This window comes from Rissa tridactyla, chromosome 1 (genome assembly GCF_028500815.1).
Source record: "Rissa tridactyla isolate bRisTri1 chromosome 1, bRisTri1.patW.cur.20221130, whole genome shotgun sequence".
Classification (NCBI taxonomy): Eukaryota; Metazoa; Chordata; class Aves; order Charadriiformes; family Laridae; genus Rissa; species Rissa tridactyla.
Window position 1 is genome coordinate 144,911,725 of NC_071466.1, and position 21,163 is coordinate 144,932,887.

The 21,163-nt window shown below is 43.2% G+C and overlaps 1 protein-coding gene across 2 annotated transcripts in view; it reads right to left on the bottom strand.

Moving 5' to 3' along the window:
• Positions 1 to 8,819: 8,819 nt before the first annotated feature.
• RASSF8 (Ras association domain family member 8) overlaps positions 8,820 to 21,163 on the bottom strand; it is a 91,257-nt gene continuing 78,913 nt past the window's right edge. For both annotated transcript variants that reach the window (XM_054207858.1, XM_054207863.1), the window contains 3 exons: positions 18,976 to 19,865; positions 15,101 to 15,245; positions 8,820 to 13,922 (listed from right to left, as the gene is read on the bottom strand). In XM_054207858.1, coding sequence (XP_054063833.1) covers positions 13,801 to 13,922; positions 15,101 to 15,245; positions 18,976 to 19,865 — 1,157 coding nt within the window. In that variant the 3' untranslated portion in view covers positions 8,820 to 13,800. The remainder of the gene's footprint in view (positions 13,923 to 15,100; positions 15,246 to 18,975; positions 19,866 to 21,163) is intronic.

The following is a 21,163-nucleotide window of genomic DNA, read 5'->3' on the forward strand; positions in this document are numbered from 1 at the left end:
CTGACTAACTTTCAAGCACCCCAGCCTTTTTGTAGCTTCACAAAAGGACTTTAGCATCAGGAGTGCTTAACTCCCAGCAGAATCTGCTACAGGCAGATACCTGAACTTTATTTAGGAGTTGCCAGTCTTCCCTACCCTTCCCTACCCTACCCATACCCAGTCCTCCCATCTATGTGTATTTCCGTGCTGTACCTCAGAAAGCGCAAGGCTGGAGCACTGTGAATGGCAACCCACCGCCCCTCTTGCTGAGCCGCAGGCTGGTGGTGGGCTGGGAAAAGGCACTGGTACCAGCCTCAGCAGCTCTTGCTAGTTTGCTTCCTACCAAGGGGCCCAGAGCAGTCCCTATGTCCTGGCTGCAGCATAATCCTGCTGCTGCTCACATGACACAGTCTGGACACAAGAGCCGACGGGTTCTGCATGAGAGCCACAGCCACCCCGCGGACAGCTGCCTGGGGCATGAATTCACCGCAGCCACTGGGACCAGAAGAGAGCTGTACAAACTCGCTAACAGGACACATCTGTACCCCCTGCCTGCTCTGGGCCTCAGATGGTTATCACTGCCTTCTACTTGGATCTTGGCCCTACAACCTTTCAGAGAGGTAGATGCGCAAATCAGTGTGTTTTTCAACAGCTGGACTATATTTGCTACCTTTATTTCAAGTGTTGGCAGTAGCAGCGCTCACCAGGTGGCAGGGGAGGCTGCAGCTGGGGACACCTGTTGGTCAGCACAGAACGATCAGAAGATAATGCAGTCATCTGAGAGGAGAAACCTAGATTCCAGCCCTGCTTTGCAGCATGTTTCTGCATTTTACATTACAGGCCCACTGGAAAAAAACTAGACCTTCACAGGAGCTGGGGTAGGAACCTGGCACTCTGGTTTCCTCTTCCCCCAAGTGAAGACCCTAATCAATAGGCTAAAGCTATTCCTCAGTAAGTGGCTGTTTAATTGCTCTGTGCAAACTAGGGCAAGATCCACAAGAAAAACAGTACGCATGTCTCTGAGAACAGCCTTTGGCCAGGGCTTTCCCCCAGGGAGCAGGACATGCAGAGGAGAACCTCCTTGGAGGAAGAATATTCTATCCCAATCACTTGCTGAGAAAGAAATGTTGTAGTTACCAAACTATTATTTAAATGCAGGGCTGCTCCTCTTCCAGCTGCAGATTTTTGTGCGAAGAGTGGTGCCCTCTGTTGTTCCAGAGAGAAGCTGCTATGAGTTAGGGGACTGAAAGCATAAATGTGAGCTTGATTTGCTTTTTCCAGTACTGCAAACTCTTACAGATGCCCTGATTTTGACATACAGGCAGTTTGCTGGATCTGTCATGCTGGGGACTTCAGTTTCCAAAATGAAGTCAGGAATGAGGCATCTGTAACAGAGTATGTGCCAACACGAGTAGGAAAAAAAATGTTTAATAACGCAGTGCTTAAAAAATAGAAAAGGTGTGTAGAATAGACAAGAACTGCTTATTACAGGTGCTACCAAGGAAGCTGAAGAGTATGGGAATGTGTGTGAGCAAGGGTCAGAGTTAAGGCTGCCTGTGCATCCTCCAACATCTCCTGACATCTGAGAGAGAAGGAGCTACCATGGCCTAACAAGCTGCTGTCGTTAGACAGTCCTTGTGGGCGCTCCTAGTCCATCTGTGAAGAAAAACGCATTTGTGTGAATCTGGCTGCACATGTTTCTGCTCCTTGGCACAACAGATAGAAGCCATATGTTTGGATTGCAACTTATTCTACAGAGCACAGAAATAAAAAAGTAAAGATATATCTGTCTATCTGCAAAATGTGAAGTGGCTTTGCAAAATGCCAAACACAACTGGTCACAGGGACAATCCCAGTGTTGTAAATTACAAGGCAAGTACAGTTATTTAAAATGACCTTTGAGAGTAATCTGTGTGCCATGCCCCAGGAGCCGTCTATGGGAAGCACGTTCCCATCAGTGTTCTGCCGGGCCCAGAAGGTATTTCCAAGAGTCCAGCTGTTTGCTGTGATTGCTGAACATGCTGAGACTGCAGTAACTGTTTTTAAAAGTACGCGGTAATGTCATGGGGTTGCTTGAGTTTAGTAACCCCAGGGCAACACATTCGAAGGGGTAGAGGGCAATTCAGTTGCCTGTCAACTCAGTGAGAAGGTACTACATATCCCTTCCTTTTGTTTTATTTGGAGATCATCTATACCTTTTCTCCAGGAACAAAACTGCCTGGCCTGGAACGGCACGCTGGTAGTTTAGGGCTATCCTAGCTTTTCCTAGCGGGTACAGTTAAGTCATTTGCATTTGTACAAGCCTGTAAAAAGGGTATCTCATCCCTGTTCCCAGATGTTCCCAAAGAGTCCACACGACAGTGCCTTCAAGATGCACGCCTGCCCCTTTGACTGAAGGCACCTCCATATTACAGGACAGTCCCAAGCTTCTGGCTGGGCCAGAAGCAGCAGAAAGGCAGTTTAGAACCACTCCTCACAACTGCTTGCTGCACAGCAGGGAACAGGAACCTGTTTTTTCCTTCTGATCTATCCCTCCTATCAGTACCACGAGGTAGGTGAAACTGCAATTCAGCCAAGCAGTAGTGAACTATAGCAGGAATATCACTGTGAAACGCCAGCTTTTTGGGATGTATGATTTCAAACCACTATAGTTTTTTGGGGTTGCTTGAAATCTAAATATAATCACAGTTGGCTCTTTCTGGTTTTGCTGCGCAGCTTTCCTAGCAGAACAGATAACTTGCATTTGCTGTCGAGAGAAGCAATAAGCCAAGTAGAGTTACCTGTAGAAGAAATCAGACTCAAATTCTTAACCCCAAACACACCCACCCCCAGAATTGCATGGCTCAGGTGGAGTTCCTTTTACTAGTACCCCTCAGTTACCTTTTCACCTTCTGGCTTTAATCAGACACGGAGGCCAGGAAATGCAGAGTCCATCTCCTGCGCATCAGAGACTGTGCATTTCTATAGCCAAAAGAAGAGAGAACAACGCCAAGAAGATTTCCCTTATTCTTAGTTCAGGCTCTAAGAATATTTTACATCTCCAAGGTGAAAAAGTGGTGGAGGAACTGGAGTCTTGATGATGTGGTACTACAAGAAAACACAAGTCTGACAATTCATCACAGAATAGCTTGTTGTTATTTTTGTTAATTTTGACTTGCCCGCTTTGCAGTCCTTGCCAAAGAACTTAAAATAAATGGGCTTAATTGAACAAGGGGCTGAACTCATCCTGCATATGCTGAAACCAGTGTGCTAAAATCAATGGTAGATGACGTTCATTTTGCAGAATAAAGCTTTAAGTTTAAACCAGACTAATTAGATTTCAAAGGTGGAAGCTTTATTGGTTGAACCTGGCACAATGCTTGCAAAAGGAGAGACTAAGAGTCACTTCTTTTGAAGTGCTTAGATTGTTTAGTTTGAAAGGGAGATAAATCCTCTGCTATCAGGAAGAGGTTTAACCTCTGACTGAAGGGTTAGGGAAAGCTTCCCCTCAGAGTAGGTTATTTTGGTAACTCCAGACCAGGGTGCTGCTTACTATTGAGCTGCCGGTGCCCATTCAGCTCTTGCTATAGAGCTAGAGGCTGAATGCTAGGCCAATGGCCCGCCAACCTGACTGAACCATTGTTGGAGAACTCGGTATTTCTGTGTGATCAGAACAGACTTTTTAGTGAAAGATCCATATACAAAAGTAGGTACACGGAGAGGAAGGGCATGTACTCCTTTCGTGAAGGCCCTTCACCTCCCTGGGCCTTCGTTTCCCAAGCTGACAAAAGGGATAATGATATCTAATGACTTGACTACATACACGTGTATGTGTGTGTGCATATATAAAAAACTTATATGCTTGGGACCACTGTTATTCAATGATAGTAACATAAGAATATAGTTTTTATTTCTTGTGAATGTTAGGTTGTGTTCCAACAGTGAGCAAAGGTATGTCAAACAACCAATTTCACTGGGTACTCAGGCTGCTCAGCCTTGTTTTGCATGTGCTTTTCCACTGTGACTGCGTGCCTGGGGCAGGCCAAGTCCATTTTTCCAACCAAAGAAGAGATGTGTTCCTAGAAGTACGTGCTTCCTGCTGTGCAGTTCCTCAGATGACCATGGACAAAGGTAGCAGCAAGAACTTTATCGAGCAGGACATGAGATAAGATGCCATGGGACTGATTATTCATTGCCTTGTTAAATGCCGGTAGCTGCACTAATTATTACCTAAATGGGTTCAGATGGCAACATCCTAAAATGATCTTTAATCTCAGAACTGAGCAATAGGGTTGAGTCTCCGGGCTAAGGCATGCTAAAGGGTGCTCATTCAGTGCAGGTCTCCTGAGTAAGTGCAGCTGAGGTGTTTGTTAGTTAATTAAATTTATTGGGAATTGGGAAACAACCAAAAAAAGGCACCCTCCTACAATTCTAACTCTTGCGCGCTTTCTCTCTTCAGCCCCTAACACCAAAGGGCACTCAGGTATCTACAGACAACTGCGCAATGGCAACCTGTCACCGTGCATTACTAGTTGCACATACGTTGTTACCACATCATCTGACTTGTGGAAACACTGGAAAACTTAGGACCTGCAAGCAAATCTCAGCCTGCTCAGTCAATTGTTTCTATTGATTAGGTACAACACACTCCCAAGTAGCAGCTGCAAAAGGACTTGGACTGCCTCTTGTAATAGCATCACTTTGCAAGAATAGACTTGACGAAAAGTTGAAATGAGAAGGTTTTATTCCTTGCCTTTTCTTTTTACCCTGATAGAAAAAAAAAAATCCATTTAAAGCTAAACAAGAATTCACCTTCAGAAACCCCCAGCATGCCTGCATCTTGCTCTTGCTGTAAGGTGAAACTAACTCAGAGTGACTTCTTGTCTTCCCCTTGGTACAATATAAAAATATACTTCATTGTAGTAGTATCTAGATGGCGCAGCCAAGATCAGGACCACATTGTGCTAAGTACTATTTGCCAAACAAATAAGAAATGAGACCCTGTTCCCCACAGGGCTTGCAGTATATATAGACAAAGTCAAAGGGGATGAAGCAGTATTATCTCAAGCTTACAGCTGGGGGGACTGCAATCCAGAGGGATTATAGTAGCTTGCCCAAGGTCACACACAGGAAACCTGTGGCAGAGCTGGGAAATGAAACGAGAGCTTCCCAGTCCCAGGCAAATACGCCAGGCACAGGATAATCTCTAAAATGGAAAGTTTCGATCCACATCTGTACAGGTTTCAGAAAGCTAACAGGCCTGAGCCTTCCTCACAGAAACTACAGGAATTGCACCATTTGAGCATCAGCCACACGCATGCTGTGACTAGAACATGGTTCTTTAAGTATTATTGTGTCCCTTCTGAAAGAACATACCAAAAGATGGAATTTTGCATATTTTACATGATTCTCTATCATGTGCTATATATGCCTAGAAAATCTGCTTTTCAACTAGCTGCATTGCTACGCTGTTCCAGGCATGCCAGCATGTATTGCTGCCCTCTCGTGTAGGCCTTGTTGTAATTGCAGTGATGTGACAGATGAGGGGACAAGATTATCTGGTGCCCTGCATCTACTGTAACCTTTCACACCAGCCATACAGCTAATGGACACTGTTACCTTTCTCATTTAGCCGTGTCACTGTCTTGTCCACGCTCATTTTGTTTATGAGACAAGCTACATGACAATGGAGAATCCAGGTCAGGTCATAGTCTTGGTAACCATGATGCAGGTTTGCTAGGTCAAGAGAACAGTTAAGACAATTTTGTAGCAACAAAGCATAGTTAAAGGTCGGCTGGTGTTCTCGGGTTTCTCTTCAGCTCTCCAGAAGGGCCAGTTTTACCTCATTGGTCAAAGTTCACCTTAGGTTGATTGTGACTGCAAAAGTCAAATCATCTCCTTCTGGGCACATAACATTTCATGAAAATCAGTTTGGTACACCTGATAAAAGGGATATGCTCTTGCAGGTCATGACAGGTATTAATTTATGAGAAGCTTCATAGGCAACAACAAAGAAATTCCAGTTATGCCCCACTTAAAGGCTGGCCTGAATTTTATTTTAGCAACAGCTACTGATGGTACCTGGATGATTCCTTTCTCTTTCCATCACATGGGTAACGAAAGGGACTTCAGGGCAAATACAAATCAGGTTAAAGGTGTTTTTAAGGTGTTTTACTTGGTGTACATTCCCCTTCCCCCCCCTTTTCTTTTTTAATCAGAAGCCCTCCCTTTTAAAATACCTAGACAGGTAAATATTGGCAATCATTTGGTAAGGCTTTTTAAGTGGACTTTTTACAAGCCCTGCTGGAGTGGTTCTGAATATTTTTCTTTAAACTTTTGCTCATTAAAAAGAAATCATAGAAAACTTTTCTTCCCTCTTCCTTGACCTAGGATTGAGCATTAGATCTTTTATATTGCTTTTTCTCACTAAGTCTTCCAATTACTTATTGTCTTCCTCCTTCTCCAGAAGGGTAAAGCAAGACAAAGTGCAGAGCTGAAACAATAGGCACCAAATAGCATATGCAAAAAAGATGCACAGAAAGCGAAAACTATAGCTTGAACAACAGCATCATTCTCTATTTTGCAGAAAGAGTATATATGAAAGTACGCTATTGGGGAACAAGCCAATAGATAGGTAATTGGTAAAGTAATTACATTACAAGACAGGGATGTAGGACATAGCTTATAACTCTTGCAGGCCAAATCCCATTCATCAGTGTGTTACTGTACAGGAATCTGTCCTGTTGATTTGACTTCAAATTGTTTTCATAACTCTGCTTTTCCTTGGTATACCTGGGACTCCGAGGACTGGAAACTGAAATCAAAGTCTCATCTACTTAACTTGTGGGGACCAAAGCAAATACTGGAGATTAACACCCAACTGCCAGCTCTCACAACCAAAGACCCATTTTGCCATAGCTGTATTTCACCTCCTTCAACTTCCGGATGACCGAACAAAAGAGTGTGATGATACTGTGATGACACTCTGTCACTCCACAAGAGATTGCAGCGATCCCTGCAGCCTTTCCATAGCCAGGGATTCAGATCAGAAAAGCTTCTCTAGAAATCAAACTACAGTTTGCACAAGAGACAGACGCCTGTCTTAGGAGCTAGTGCAGAGCAAATACCCGTTCACAGGAGAGATACACCGGGGCTGTCTATATGACAGCAAGGAGGTTTCTTGCCTGGGAGAGGCACAGACAGACCCCACTAGAAATGGCATGAGGACACTGGCCGTGTCTGAGTTGATCAGAAAAGCGGTGATGTTGCTGAATTAAGTTTATCACCTCTGTTTGCACCAAGTTCCTTATTGCGCTAGCACACACATGCTGAAGAGGCTCTTTTCAAGTCACCCACCGGACAGTAGCTCATGTTTAACAAATCGAGCCCACAGTTTGCTGACCTGACAGCACACAGAACTCACTGTAAAGGAAGGAAGAAAGTACACTGCATACTCACCTGGAAAAATGGAACAAAACAGACCAGTTGAGATTGTCTTCATCCAATATTTCTGCAGAAAGTTAATGATGAAGCAGTGGCTGACCTAGAAAATACTCATTAAAGGTAGCAAATATATCGTTTTCAAGAAAGGCAATAACAGAGACCCATTGCTCATTGTGCCCTACTTCAGATGCTAGACAACTTAGCTGAAACAATCATTAAAAACTTGGATTATAAAGAAATACCACCTAGCTGGCAAAGATGTGACAGGCAGAAGAATTCAGTACAAATTCTAAATGAAATGGACCATTGATCTGGTCTGGTTTTGCAACTCATTAGTGGTTCAGTTACACTTAGCTAGTTAGTGCTGCAGCAGTCATGCACAAATATACCACTTTGTTCTTTAAAGGCAAAGCAAAAGATCAGAAGCATTAGCTGTACCCTTAGCTGTACTGAGCATGCTGGAAAACTTCAGTTACTACAAAACCCAGCAAGTTGAGTTGCACAGAAGCAGAAAAAGGCACCTTCCAGGAGCAGCGGTCTTCTACAACTTCCATGGTCCTGCCAATATGAATGTCACATGCCAGGGTTTCAGTGAAACTCATGACATTTTTTGTCTTATCGCAAGTCAACAGTGCTACTACTGTTAGCTCATTTCACCTCACATCTAATGAGATTAGGCTCCAGCTGGCTAAGGAAAAGCCATTTGTTGGGATACTAGACTAAGGACTGTATTCGGATGGCTTAAATCACAAGTCCCCAGCTGTAGCAAGTTCCCTGCCTTGATTAACGCAAATGATCTCAAGTGATCTTCACAGTCCTCTGGTCTTCAGCACAAGACCTGAGCCTGAATCAGGTCTTTTGTTCCTTGTGCAAAGCTTAGTTTCTTCCTGCTCCCAGAAGCATCTGTGCACCTTGTATGTGTTGTGTGAAAATTCTGCACGTTCAGTTCCTCTCCCTGATCACCTCCAAACAAACCCCTGCCTCTTTGCTTTAAGTTACACTTCTTCTGAGTCACTGACCAATTCTATCTTTTCAGGATTAATATTAATCTTGGTAACAGTTCCTCAGTTGAAAACAAGCTACTCCATTCTCTTGTAGCTCCTGGGCTATACCTGATTAAAAACACAGCACGTGCACGCTTTATGGTAGAGGACTTCTCTTGTTTGCCATAGAGGCCCCACACCAACCATCTGTGTGTCCCACATCTCCAAGTAAATTGCCATTTAGGAGTGTTCACTGTGTTCTAATGCTCGACACATGGCCATTTATGAAAGTGTTTGAGCTCTAGACACACCGAGCGTTACCGTGGCCTGCTTTCAGACTAAGTGGTTTTTGAAAGACAGGGTTCCAGTAGCTGTATCACAAGATGTGCGCGAGATGTACACTGCAATTCCAGCGAACCATGAACTGTAAAGACCCAAAGTTTCAGAGGGGAATTTATTTTATGGGAGCATAATCCAATATCTTTTGTCAACCGTTCATGAGAATAATAAAAAATAGAAGCTTTTTAAATGACAAAAAATATAGTTACATATAATACAAATTTTCATCTTGCATTGAAGCAGAGCTGTAATAGAACGCTCACTCATGTTTTCACAGTTAGTTTGCATTGCTTCTGTAGGTTAAAGCGTCAGCAACTCAAATCTTCCAGTCAGAACCCCTAGTTAGTAGTGTCACGGGGTGATCACGAGGGTGTAGTTTTCTCCATTTTACAAATAGAACAGGCATACTTGATCCATCTCAGAACTATTCAAATTTTGAGAAGTACCAGCTATGCTCGAAACAAGGTATCCTTGCTGCAACCGGAAGGTTTTTGAATCGGAACATGCTTTTAGGCCCAATTCAGAAACACATCTACGGAATACTCAAGAACGTGCTTAAATCCCATTTGGTTCAAAGGGCCCAGAGTTGATCCTTTGTGACCACCTCTGCTTGTTCTGCCCCTCACAGGCACTCCACACAGACTGGTACGAAGCATTAACCAGTATTTGATCACATGTGTAAGTTGCTTGCAAGACCACATAGGATTCAAGCATTCTGCAGCACTCCATTTACTTGAGACCTAAACACATTCGCTGCATGCATACATTTATGTATATACTACACACACTTACCCCCAGCCCCTTCTCACAATATTATTGCAATAATTCTTTGCTGGTATAACAGTTTATATACCAAGTTTCACTTCTTTAGCTTTCTACAAACATAGGAAAAAAAAAAAGCGTCAGAAGAGAGCTAGAACAGCTTTCAATCAGTCACTACATTGGCATTGAAAGCTTTATTTTGAAAACTTTAAGCAGCAATACTGAATAAATAGACAGAATGATTGTTTTGTCATCTCCATACAACCGATGGCCTTCATCCAAAACATTAAAATACTGTAGCAAATAGAATAAACATGCATGTTTCAATGTTCTAAAAAAAAAAAAAGTGTAATATAAAAGTAACACTTTGACACTTAATTGTAATACAGTACAGACCATTAGAGACTATTTTCTGGAAAAAATATCTGAATACAGTTTTGTTATTTACATGGATCATTAAGGCCCAATTCACTCAAGTTAATGCACATCAGGAATTTATATGCTTCAAGATAACTCGCTAAAAATTACAAGATCAGTTGTTTCGCTTATACGATCCCAGTTCACTAAAATAACGCAATACTCTTCATGCTAAAAACAAGGCAATTATTGCCCCAAGAGGAGATTTTTACTTCACTAGAGGATCTTTTTCCCTCTTACCTCACAATGAAAGCATATTTGCATATTGCTATTGCTAATGGTAGTTCTCTTCTCCAAGAACTTCCTTCCAACTTGCTAGGGTTTAGAAAAGCAAGTAATCTCAAAGCTAACATACCATTTCCAGAAGCAATTCAGGCACTTGGGAACCCAAGTCCCACTGAAACATAACAGGAGGCAGGTTCCTAGCCAACTTTTCAGAGTGGGACTTGGGTTTCTCCGTTGCTTGGGCATTCAGAACGTTTACCTTAGCCTTAACCTACTGGCTTTTCAAATGGTCAACCCTCCCCTTTTCCCCTAACAACATAGCATCACTGGCAAAAATAAACTGTATCCTCATGGATGAGAGAGGTAACACAGTTAATTTCCATTAGTAACAAATTACAGGAGTTCTCCATATAAATTCCCTATGCACTGGAAAATAGTGCTTGTGTATTCAACTATTTAATGCAAGCAAAAAACCCCATTTTTATCATGCTGGCCAGTAAATAATATGGCACTTGTTAAAATTAGTATGTCTAGCTTCCTTTCTGCTAATGCCCCATAAGTAAGTTTGAAACACTTCTGAAAATGATTTTTTTCTACATTTGTAAAGAAAGAGTGAGGTTTTGCAGTTGATCAGAAGCAAAATTCTTAATGCTGTAATGTGAGGAATTTTTATAACTGTAATACTTTGTTCAATTCACATTTAATGCAAGGGCATGCCATTTCTTTTTGGTTTATTTACAGAGAGGGTGAAAATGCTACAGAACTTTAGCCTGGGTGAAATTCAATAAGCAAAAGGAGTATGGTGGGGGCAGGGGAATTTGTCAGTGTCTCACAAATGACAGGTTTGGATACCAAGGTCTCTCCTTTGCCACAACAGTGGCTGAAGCTCTAAATGTTTTCCAGATCACCTTGACATCTGCTAAAGTCCTGACAAGGAGGGTCCCCTCAGTGATGATGCAGTGGCCACTCCTGAGCCAGCTCCAGACTGGCCGTTCTGGCTATTTTTTAACTTAAATGGCAAATTCCTTCCTTGATTCTATTACAAAGCCATAACTCAAGCCCTCCAAAGCTGCTTTCCCCCTTCCTTTTAATCCTTTTCCTTTCCTCCTCCATCTGTCTTAAAGAATAACCTGGCAGAGAAAGAGATCAGTTTTTATGCTACAAGAGCCCAATCAGCTCAAACTGACATCTGTGGGAGATGGACCAGTCACAAAGTATGACAAAAACATTAGCTGGGTAAGTATGCTGATCTGCCTTAAAAATATTTTATCTCAGTACAAGACTGAAATTGCAACAGGCTTTTCCTTGTGTTTCCCCCCACCCCCATGCAGCATAATTTGGGCCAGACTTTGCAAGGTGCTGAGTGCCTCAGTTCTCTAACATCAAGAGGTGCTGAAGATGCAAGATATCCACTGGAGAGGGCCATTTTATTTCTGTAAATTGAACCCAGAATGTAAGGCATATATGCTCAAGTACCTTGGACAGATATTGTCCCCAAACTATGTATATTTTACACTTTTTTTTTTAATATATATATATACACATTCTTTTTTCTTTTTTTCTTTTTTTAATACAAAGTTATGGGCACAGTAAACATGAGCACAGAATTGTGATAAACAAACAGTAAAATCTGTGAGCACTGCAAAGATTCCTCAGGTAGGAACATCTCATTTTCCAGTTTGCTCACAAGGGAGGGGGGAAAAAAACCTGATAAGTTAAACAGTAAAAATTCAGGATGTATTTGGAAAGGTCCTTTATATATTCACAGCCTTGTCTGTTGCTGTTAGTCTAAATACAGCAGCATTTTTAGAATATATGATGCCATTAATAAGTGGAAAGGGAAAAAAATGCATTACACTGAAGAGTCCTTCATCTTCTACTACATCTTTTAAAACTTCCATTTGTCAGGAAGCTCCTTTTAAAAACTGAAACTTAAATTAACATTTATCTGCACATCAATAAATCAACATAAGAGGATGCTAGGAGTTAAACATTCTTAAGTATTATCCATGGCAAAAAGCTTGGAGTTTCCTACCTGTGGTAAAATCTTGACCCTACCAAAGACACCAGGACTTCTGTCATTTTGCCACTGATTGAAGTCCAGGTGTTCAATACTGCAGTGAAAGCACGGTGACCCCCTCTCATGTCGAGGTGATCTCAAAAGTGGGGTTGACATAGTATGAGTTGCTGTTAGAACAGGAAATCCAAATACAACTAGGTAAGGCCCATCCCTTCTCTAACTCATCCATGGGGCCAGCCTCCTAACGTATACAAAGCGTCCCACTGATGCCAGTCACTTTCTCTACAAACTTGGTGTCCACTTTTAGCAATCTCATTTCAAGGCTTGTAACCAACATGCTGCTTGGTAGTGTACTTACTTTCTGCGTGGAAGCCATTTTTTCTAATTCTTACTGTGACATCAAGATACAATAATATTCTCTTTTCACATTTTTTGTAAAAAATGACTACCAAGGGTGTGAATTTCCTGTTTGTCAGCTTTATGTTCTGTAAGTGACTGAGCAGCAATACGTCTTTCAAAGCGACTAAAGGTCTACCATCTAACACTGGGGACCTGGAATGAAATCCTGGCCCCACTCAAGTCAGTAGAAGATCTGCTATTGACTTCATGGGACTCTCTGCCAGGTTTCTTCCCTCCACAAAACTTGAGTGAAGGCTGGAAGAGAACGCTCATTTGTTTTGTGTTTTTTTTCTCCTCCAACAGCAAGATTTACGGCAAAACAAGAACACTGTAATGGCTACTGGAAAAAATGAAGTATAAAATCACACACAGTGAAAGCCTCCTACTCTCTTTTGGTAAGATATATGAAGACAACTTCTTACATTGTTCTTTTCTCAAAAGGCATATACAATGTGGCAAAATATTTCAAATATACATTCTATATAATAAAATATCATCTAACTAGTGCATCCTCAATCATATGCTGGAAATATTTTTACCAAGCCAAGGTTTATATTCCATAAATCTTTTGAACACTAGGTGCTTTCATTCAAGGCAGATTCAACAGCAAATAAAACCCACAAGCTCACTTTTCAAGCCTTAAAAGGTAGCAATGGATGGAACATGACATATTATGACCACAACAGAAATTAACAAAGTCAGTGGTGAGAAACCATTTTAATGGTTCAGCACTCCACAGAACTCTGCTTTGATCAAATGGTGGATGGTTGTACACGCAAATTAAAGTCACCTTGTCAGACTGACATACAGCCACATGTGATTATTCACAAGTTAAAAATAAAAATATAAAAGGTCAACATTCACACGTCCACTGATTAACGGGAATAAATTAAACCTCAGATAAGTTGCATACGTGGTTTCCTTCACCCTCAGTCTTTTATTTATGCCTATACAGGGAACGATATTTTCCCAAACACTTCTGAAGTGGCAAAAACAAATGAAGGTTTTTGCACTTTAGCTGTGTTGATAGCAAGTTCATCCTTGCCAATTATGAATTGAGACAGTTCCTCTGTCTCCTTAGCATCAGTGCACAGGTATGGCTCCAAGTGGTGAGTTGGAGGAAGAAGAAAAAAAAATATGGTGGCTTAACAAAAAAAAAAAATATCTTCTTCCATTCATCATTGGCAGAATAAAACAAAAGTGTATCTTGTCCAGGGTACCTTGCTAGATCCTCTCCAGAAGAGGTATGTACTGTCATACATAAATGCCCTCCGGGTTAAAACCAGATGACAGGGGGTTCTGTAGAATCCGCAGGTTACTGGGGAGTTGCCTCGATGAGCCAGGGCGCTTCAGTGACCCAGACTGAAATGTTGGCTCTGCACAAGAAAAAGGGCAGTTAGAAAAGTCATCATCCAAGGGCGATGCCTGTACAACACCTTTCCTTTTCTCCCTGCTTAGTGCAGTGTGCGCTTAGAGCAGTGCAGAAAAACTAATACCACATACAATTAAAAAAAAAAATCAAATGCCTGACTAGGAAGTGATGAGATCTAAGGTGCGCACCTCCTACTCATTTCAAAACAGAAAGATTATACCTACTCAATATAATTACCCTCCCACAGGGAACATGCACATGGATGTATGCAATACATTTATATAGTAACGTGCAGAAAGAGCTTGTATCTATACAGAACTCAAAGCTTCAGCTTCCTACCCACTTAAAAAAGAAAGTTCATACAAGTGCTGACATTTAAGGCCTGGTTGTCTTCTCTTCTCTCCCCACCTACCTACCCTCCCCCAATGCCTTTGGTTGGACAGTGTTCTGAGAGAAGGGACAGAACCAGCTAAAGGAGAGCACTGAGAGAAACAGGCCCCTTGCAAGCAGGGTACTGGGTAAAGCACACCACAGCAGAGGCTGAGCCACAACAGAGGAGTTTCTGCTTGTGCCACAGCTGTGACACGCATTCAAAGTGCTCCCAGGTTTCTCTCTAGGAAGTTCTGAATTCAGATGTGGGCATGTGCAGGACGCACTGATCTCACTAGGGGCAAAGTCAATTTGCACGTGCCGTAACAGCCATCTGTGCAGGACTTCTGGATGGCTGGCAGCCCAGCTGGATTAGCTCCTATTCCCATGCAGCTGCTGTCTGAGATTTCTTGAGACCCAGACACATTCCTTTTTCTACTTTGACAACACATCCCCCCAGAAGAGGAAGAACCCAAACAAACAGCAATGTCAGATGTGGAATCATGTTGCATGCCAGCTTATATGCCTGCTGCCATGGCACCACACTTGAAAGCTACTGGCCTAGTGGGTTACTGATAGAAGAAACACATGTCTAAGCACAGTGGGAGAGACGTTACCTACTTACTGCGCTTTATTTACAGCTTGCTAAACCCTTGGAATAAAAAGAAATATTTGACACTGCTTTCTTAATATTTTGCAAAGTTTGTCGCTATCAGAGCATTCACTCGACATGTGAGTGCTTGCATTAATGCAGCAGATAAATGCATTGCCGTCCCCTTCTCTCGACCACCAAAAGCATTCTCAGCACCGCACCTCTCTCAAGCTCCACATGTGGGGCCTCCACCTCAACAGGGTCTGCTGGCAACACTGTGACCTTCGTTCCTGTTTGCTGGATGAACTGTTGGAGATTGACCTGTCGCAGCTCCTTTGTCAGTTGCTCTAGTTCTTGTTCCCTGTCCTATCAAGAAAGAGAAAACATCTGCTGAGCAGCAGCAAGCATAAAGCAGCATTTCAAGATGCAATTGGGCAACTAACGCTTCTCCTTTTGATGAGAAAGGCTCTGTTTTTTAAATTCAAATGCAAAGGGAAGAGTTGAAATGTATTTTACTCTTGTCATTTAGGAAGCAAATCAACACTCACTATTACTTATTAAGGGTTACTATGGTCCGTTTATATTGCTTCTTGGATGACTAGCAGATGTTTCTCATACCACCTGAGAAAATGCTGGAACGACACATGTGAGCAAATAAAGGTAATAGTGAGCAATCGGAAAAAATACATCAACTGAGCATGAGTCTGGCACCAAATCTTAGGTCTGCCAGAAGTGTCCAGCATGGCTTGGACAGCTTATTTAGTTTTTCTGTTCCTAAAAGGAGAATAAGTCCCTTCTCTTCTTGTTCTTTCCATTTTCTATTTAGAGCATAATTTTTTATGGACAGAACTCTCTCAGTCCGCAAGCGTACTGTGTTTTGTACAATGAGGCCAAATCCTGGCTGGTTCACCACCCCTTCACAAGCACAGAGGATGACCATTTAGGCTCTTGCTCAAGGCTCTCTAATTCTGGCATGTTATGCAAAACCTACAGCTCTGATAGATTACAAGAGTCTTAGACTACAATTATTATTCCCCCCCCCCCCCGCCCCGATTCAGCTTCATTAGCAGACAGCTGCATGTGGTACTCTTCCACAGCCAGGATGGGCCTCACCTGTTGGCCACACAGGGGATGGGCAAGATACCCAGATGCCAGGCAGCATGTCTGTGCAGTGCGTACCACTACATCTTCATTTTGGCAAGAGATGGAGGTTGAGTCAACCTTCTTTTCCCTAATTATCTTGTGTAAGCAGAGTTCTACATGAACTCAGACAAGGACTGGGGCGGAATAGTTTGGTGGATCTGTTCTAGGAACAGTGCCCAACAGCACAGCCCTTATTCACTTTAAACTTGCAGTAAGGTCACAGTTGAGGCTGAAGCCAACAGTTAGTGAGAAAATTAACACAAATAACCTGATGTCTAAATTAGGACCTTATAAATGTCAATTGCTTTGTTGCTGATGTGTTTGTTTGACCTGTTCAGTCAATGCGTATCACATGGTTGGTCTCAACTTTCTGTGCTAGACTTGTGTTTCCATTCATTGGCTACAAGCTTTCAGAGAAACAGGATTGAGAAATGGAACCCAGGCCACCTCCAAATTTTAATGCAATTCTCCAGAAAAAAAATCTTCAATTTATTTTAGGTCTATTAGACTCTACAACTGGGCACTTGGGATACAGGAACTTCTCAACTGTCTCTACTTATTGCAATGTTAATTCTGCAGCTCCATGTTCTATAAGATTTTAACAAAGTTGTTGCTGAAGGGAATTCAGTGGGCTTTTTTAAAAAAATGCAATTGGTGAGATACACAGGTTAGCAGAACTAACATCATAAATAATTTGTTCTAGACATTTCTCGACTTCCACAGGAAATAAGGTAAAAAAGTTAAGTATCACCCCAAATCCTACTGGTTTATGCTCTTAAATTTAGTACCTAATTGTGAAACTTCAGTGAGATCTTTTACCTGAAGAAGGGTGGGGTTTGGATTTTTTGGTTTTGGTTGGGTTTTTTTTGCATTTAAAAATCTTTCTCTAGAAACAGGGCCAGCAGAGTGCTGCATCTGATCCTTAAGTGAACACAGTCTCATATTGTTGGAAAGTAACGTTATCGAGGTGGCTAAAATAAAGGAAGATGTAGAACATTGCTAGAAATTTCTCACATGCTACTAAAAAGTGCCACCTTCCTGTTCTTATCACTTGAAATCTAGTGAACCAAAATTTTCTTTCCTTCCTTACTGAAAGGTCTATAAAAACACCCATGCTCAACTCTTCTAATTTCAATTCAGCAGTTCTATCAATATTAATATTTAACTTTCAGCCTGCAAGAAAATATTTCTCGATTTCCTCCCCCCAAAACCGTGTAATACAGAGCTGAGTTTATTTTCTCCTGGACTTCCAGATTAGCGCACCTTTAGGTTTAGAACAAGCTTGGAAGATCTGAATTTAACGGAAACTTTCCCAAGAAAGTGAAACCCTAGCTTATGAAAAAAACAAAGTGAGAAAGATTTTGAACTCAATCATAGTCTCACTGAGTGTTACTAAAGATAGGTAAAATGTATGCAGAGGATTTGATGCTTTCTGTTTAGCGGAAATCCTTAAGTGTAGTGTGGTTGGAAACTTAGGATAGATAAATATGGCCCAAACTGCTTAGAGTTTTCATCAATTTTGCTTTGGATGAAGAGATTACATTTTTTTTCCCTCCTCATGTAGTAAACCCAGCTTATACTGACATGGTTCCAGGTGCTCAGGGGTTAGGGTGCAAAATCCCTTTACATACTTACAGCAGAATCACCTTACTGCAACTGCAGCACCGTTCAACATCGTAACTATGAACCCCAGGAATACAGCAAGAATCACAACACAAACTGATGTGTGGTGCCTCAGTCCTATCTTACGTGGCACATGAAAACCCTAGGAGCCACAATCTTTCCTTCACCTCATCCAGCTAGCAGCTGGATTTCCATTTATATTTATTCTTTCACGCTCTATCAAGTTCCAAGTGATATCATTAACTTCAGCAAGGAACTAGAGACTGGATTCTCTTTTGACACATGTGCCACGAATGCCTGAGGTGCAGAGAAAATAAAATCCTGAACACCAACAAGTCCGACAGGAAAAGGGAGATGCTATTTTTTAAAGCAAAAGCCCCGTAAGCTGACAGTTATTTTAGCTGCTGTTGGACTGTTCTTTTTAATTCATCTATTTTGGTGCCAGATAAACCTAGCAAGAAACAGAAGTTTAGCCTCAGAAAAGGCTATGATGGTGCAAACTTCCCTGAAATTTAACAGTATAAAGCACTGAGCTGCCAAGGTCTAGGACCTAAATCCTCACGATATCTATCCCCAAACCAAAAGGGATTTGAAGACTAATACTTTTAAAGGCATTAGGCCGAGAGCACTATGGTCCCATTTAGCACCCAGCAGTACCTCTATTCCCCACTAGCCCTAAATGCGCTATTGTTCATGCAGGAGATATTATTTGCCCGAGGTGTAAAGGAGTCCAGACCCACTAGCACAGCAGCACCTCGCTGGAGCTAGTGAGGAATCCCTCTCAGCAGGGCAAGGTGGCCAGATGCTTTGCCATCGGTGCAGCCATACTGCTCTTCGCTAGTTTAGCTGACATTAGCGCTGGTGTTTCTCTATCGTGGACCACTGCGTGGTGAAGATACGCTTCGAGTGATTTCTCAGAGGTCACCAGGCAGTCAGGGAACAGCAGCAAACCAAAGCTGTAACCGATGGGAAAGAAACTGAGGCGGCACATAAATAAATGAGAGGTTTTGTGGCATTCATCTCCAACCCTGCAGTCCACCCAGGCCTTCTGAATGGCCAGGAGCACATCCACAAAAACGTCTGATGGTTTATCTTTAGACAAAGAACTAACTACTGTTTTTCTTTTCAGGCTATTTGAATGAGTAAAATACACATAGATGAAATAAAAATTGTATGCTTTTCAAAAAAAAAAAATACACTTGAAAATGAAAGCAACGCTTCCTTTTACCCAAATTCACTGTGGAAACTTTCTCATGTTTTCCTTCATGTGCTCCAAATCTCTGTAAGAAAAATTCATTACAGTCGGTACAGATAAAAAGGACATTCTTACCTGTAACCGTTTGGTAGCTTGGCCCAGAGACCTTTCTACGGCTTTAATGCCATTTTCCAGTCTCAGACTCTGCTGGCCCTGAATATCAATTTCACCCTTCACCTTCTCGATCTTTTCCTTGACCTCTTCTTCATTCACTTGGGACTCTTGAACTTCCCGCTGCAACTTCTCTGCCTCGAGGCCGCTTTCCATGTTGTGGATCTGAGACAGGTAGTCCTTCAGCTTGCTCTCGCACTCCAGGATTCTCTGCCTCATCTCCTGCAGCTGCTCCTTCAGCTGTTTTTCGTTCTCCTGTTCGATCTGCAGCTCGTTTTCCCAGAACTCTTCCTCTTCAATCTCTACTTCGTTCCTTTTGATCTTCTGCTCTAGCTTGAGGATTTCTTCTTCCAGGCTGGAGTTATACTTTTGTTCCCAGTAGCGGATCTCGGCTTCGTTGGACTCCAGCTGTTTCTCAATGCACTGAAGTTTCTCTGTCTGGAGGTGGATCAATTTCTTCAACTCGTCCGCTGTTGTTTTACAGTTGTTGAGCACCTTTTGCTTGAACTCGGATTCTTTGCTCTTCCCAAAGATGTCCATTAACCCTTTGGCCCCCCCGGTGAAGGTGAGGGATTTCCTTTTCGGCTCCCTCCTCTTCATGGATTTGTCGCCGGGAGGCCTCAGCTTGGCCAGGGGCGGCAAGCTTTGCCGGTACAGAGTCCTCTCGGGGATGCGAGCCACGCTGTCCGAAGTCGGCCGCTCGCTCAGGGAGGGCCCGGTGCGGCGCAGGATCAGCTGCACGTCGCTCGCGTACTGTCCCCACTTGTTGAGCGACACGATGGGGTTCTCGTGCGGTGCCAGGTGCCGCTCCGTGTCCCGCCATTTCTCGATCAGCGTGTACCTGCCGGTGCGACCTGCAAGGCAAGCGCAGCCGTCAGCCGGGCGGCCCGCCAGGGGGCGCTGCCGGACAGCGACAGCCGCGGGCGCGCGGCGGGGACGGCGCGGGACCTGGGCGCCCCCTGGCGGCCGCGCGGCCCCGCTCTCTCCCCCCGGGCCCGCCGGGGCAGCGGGGGCGCGGAGAGGGGAAGCCGCGGAGAGGGGAAGCCGCGGAGAGGGGAAGCCGCGGGGCCGCCTCAGGGGCGCGTGCACCTGCGGGCGCTGCCCTCCCCGCAGAGGGAGCAGCACAGTCCTCAGCGCGATCTTCTCAGGTGAGAGGAATGCCTGCTCCTTCATTTACCGAGCTGACTGAGCACAGCGTCTACGCGTTACTTATTTTAATTGCAAACTACCTCAGGAATATCCTGTCCGCAAGCAGCGGTAACTGAAAAGCGAGCGCCGATTTACATGGCACACACAACTCCGGGGCTGCTTTCAGATTTGAAGTCGCTGAAATTAAAACAAGTGACCTGGTGATGCTGGTATCTAGCAAAGAAATACGTCAAACACACATCTCTAGAGGAAGAAAACAAGAATAGAAAGAGTTCCACATCTTTCACACAGCCAGAAAGAGAAATCAAACACTGGAGTGGATGTATTTGCTTTTAAACTATATCATCCATCAGAGGCAACTGTTAACGACTGAGTGAGCCTTAGTTCACCATCTTGTCCCCCAGCCCCGTTAGCTGAGGCACTGGGGAAAGCCGGCCCAAGGCCACGGCAGCATTACGCCAGCTCACGTGGCCCGTGGCAGCGCCGCTGACGTGACAAACCTTCATAGAGCAGAAGGGATGAGCGCGGCAGAGGCTGCCCCAAAGGGAAAGGGGCAAGTTGAGCTCCCCGCACAGACTCCTCATCTGTAAGAGCAGCTCACAAGTCCCCCCTGCGGTACACAGCCTTCAGGAAGGTGCTCAAATCCTTAACTGTCAGGATGTTTTCTGACCTCTACACTGACAACTAGCTGTACGATGCAATATGGTTTACGTTTAGGGTACGAAGAAGTAAAACTTATGTCTAAAGCTCATTTGTGCTGCTACCGAACACACTTAATTGAGTCTCCTCTGACACTCCTTATAGGATGCTTTGAATGCATCAAAAATACAACATTTGAGGTTTTCCACTATTTTTATTTTTTCTAACCACTCTTACTACTTTGAGATGTAGCATTCCCCAAATGCAGGAGAAAGTTTCCCTTATCATGAAAGTGACTTCACTTAAAAGCCACAGAATTGTTTACAAAAAGATGTGAAAGATCAACTGCTTTTAAAGCATGTGA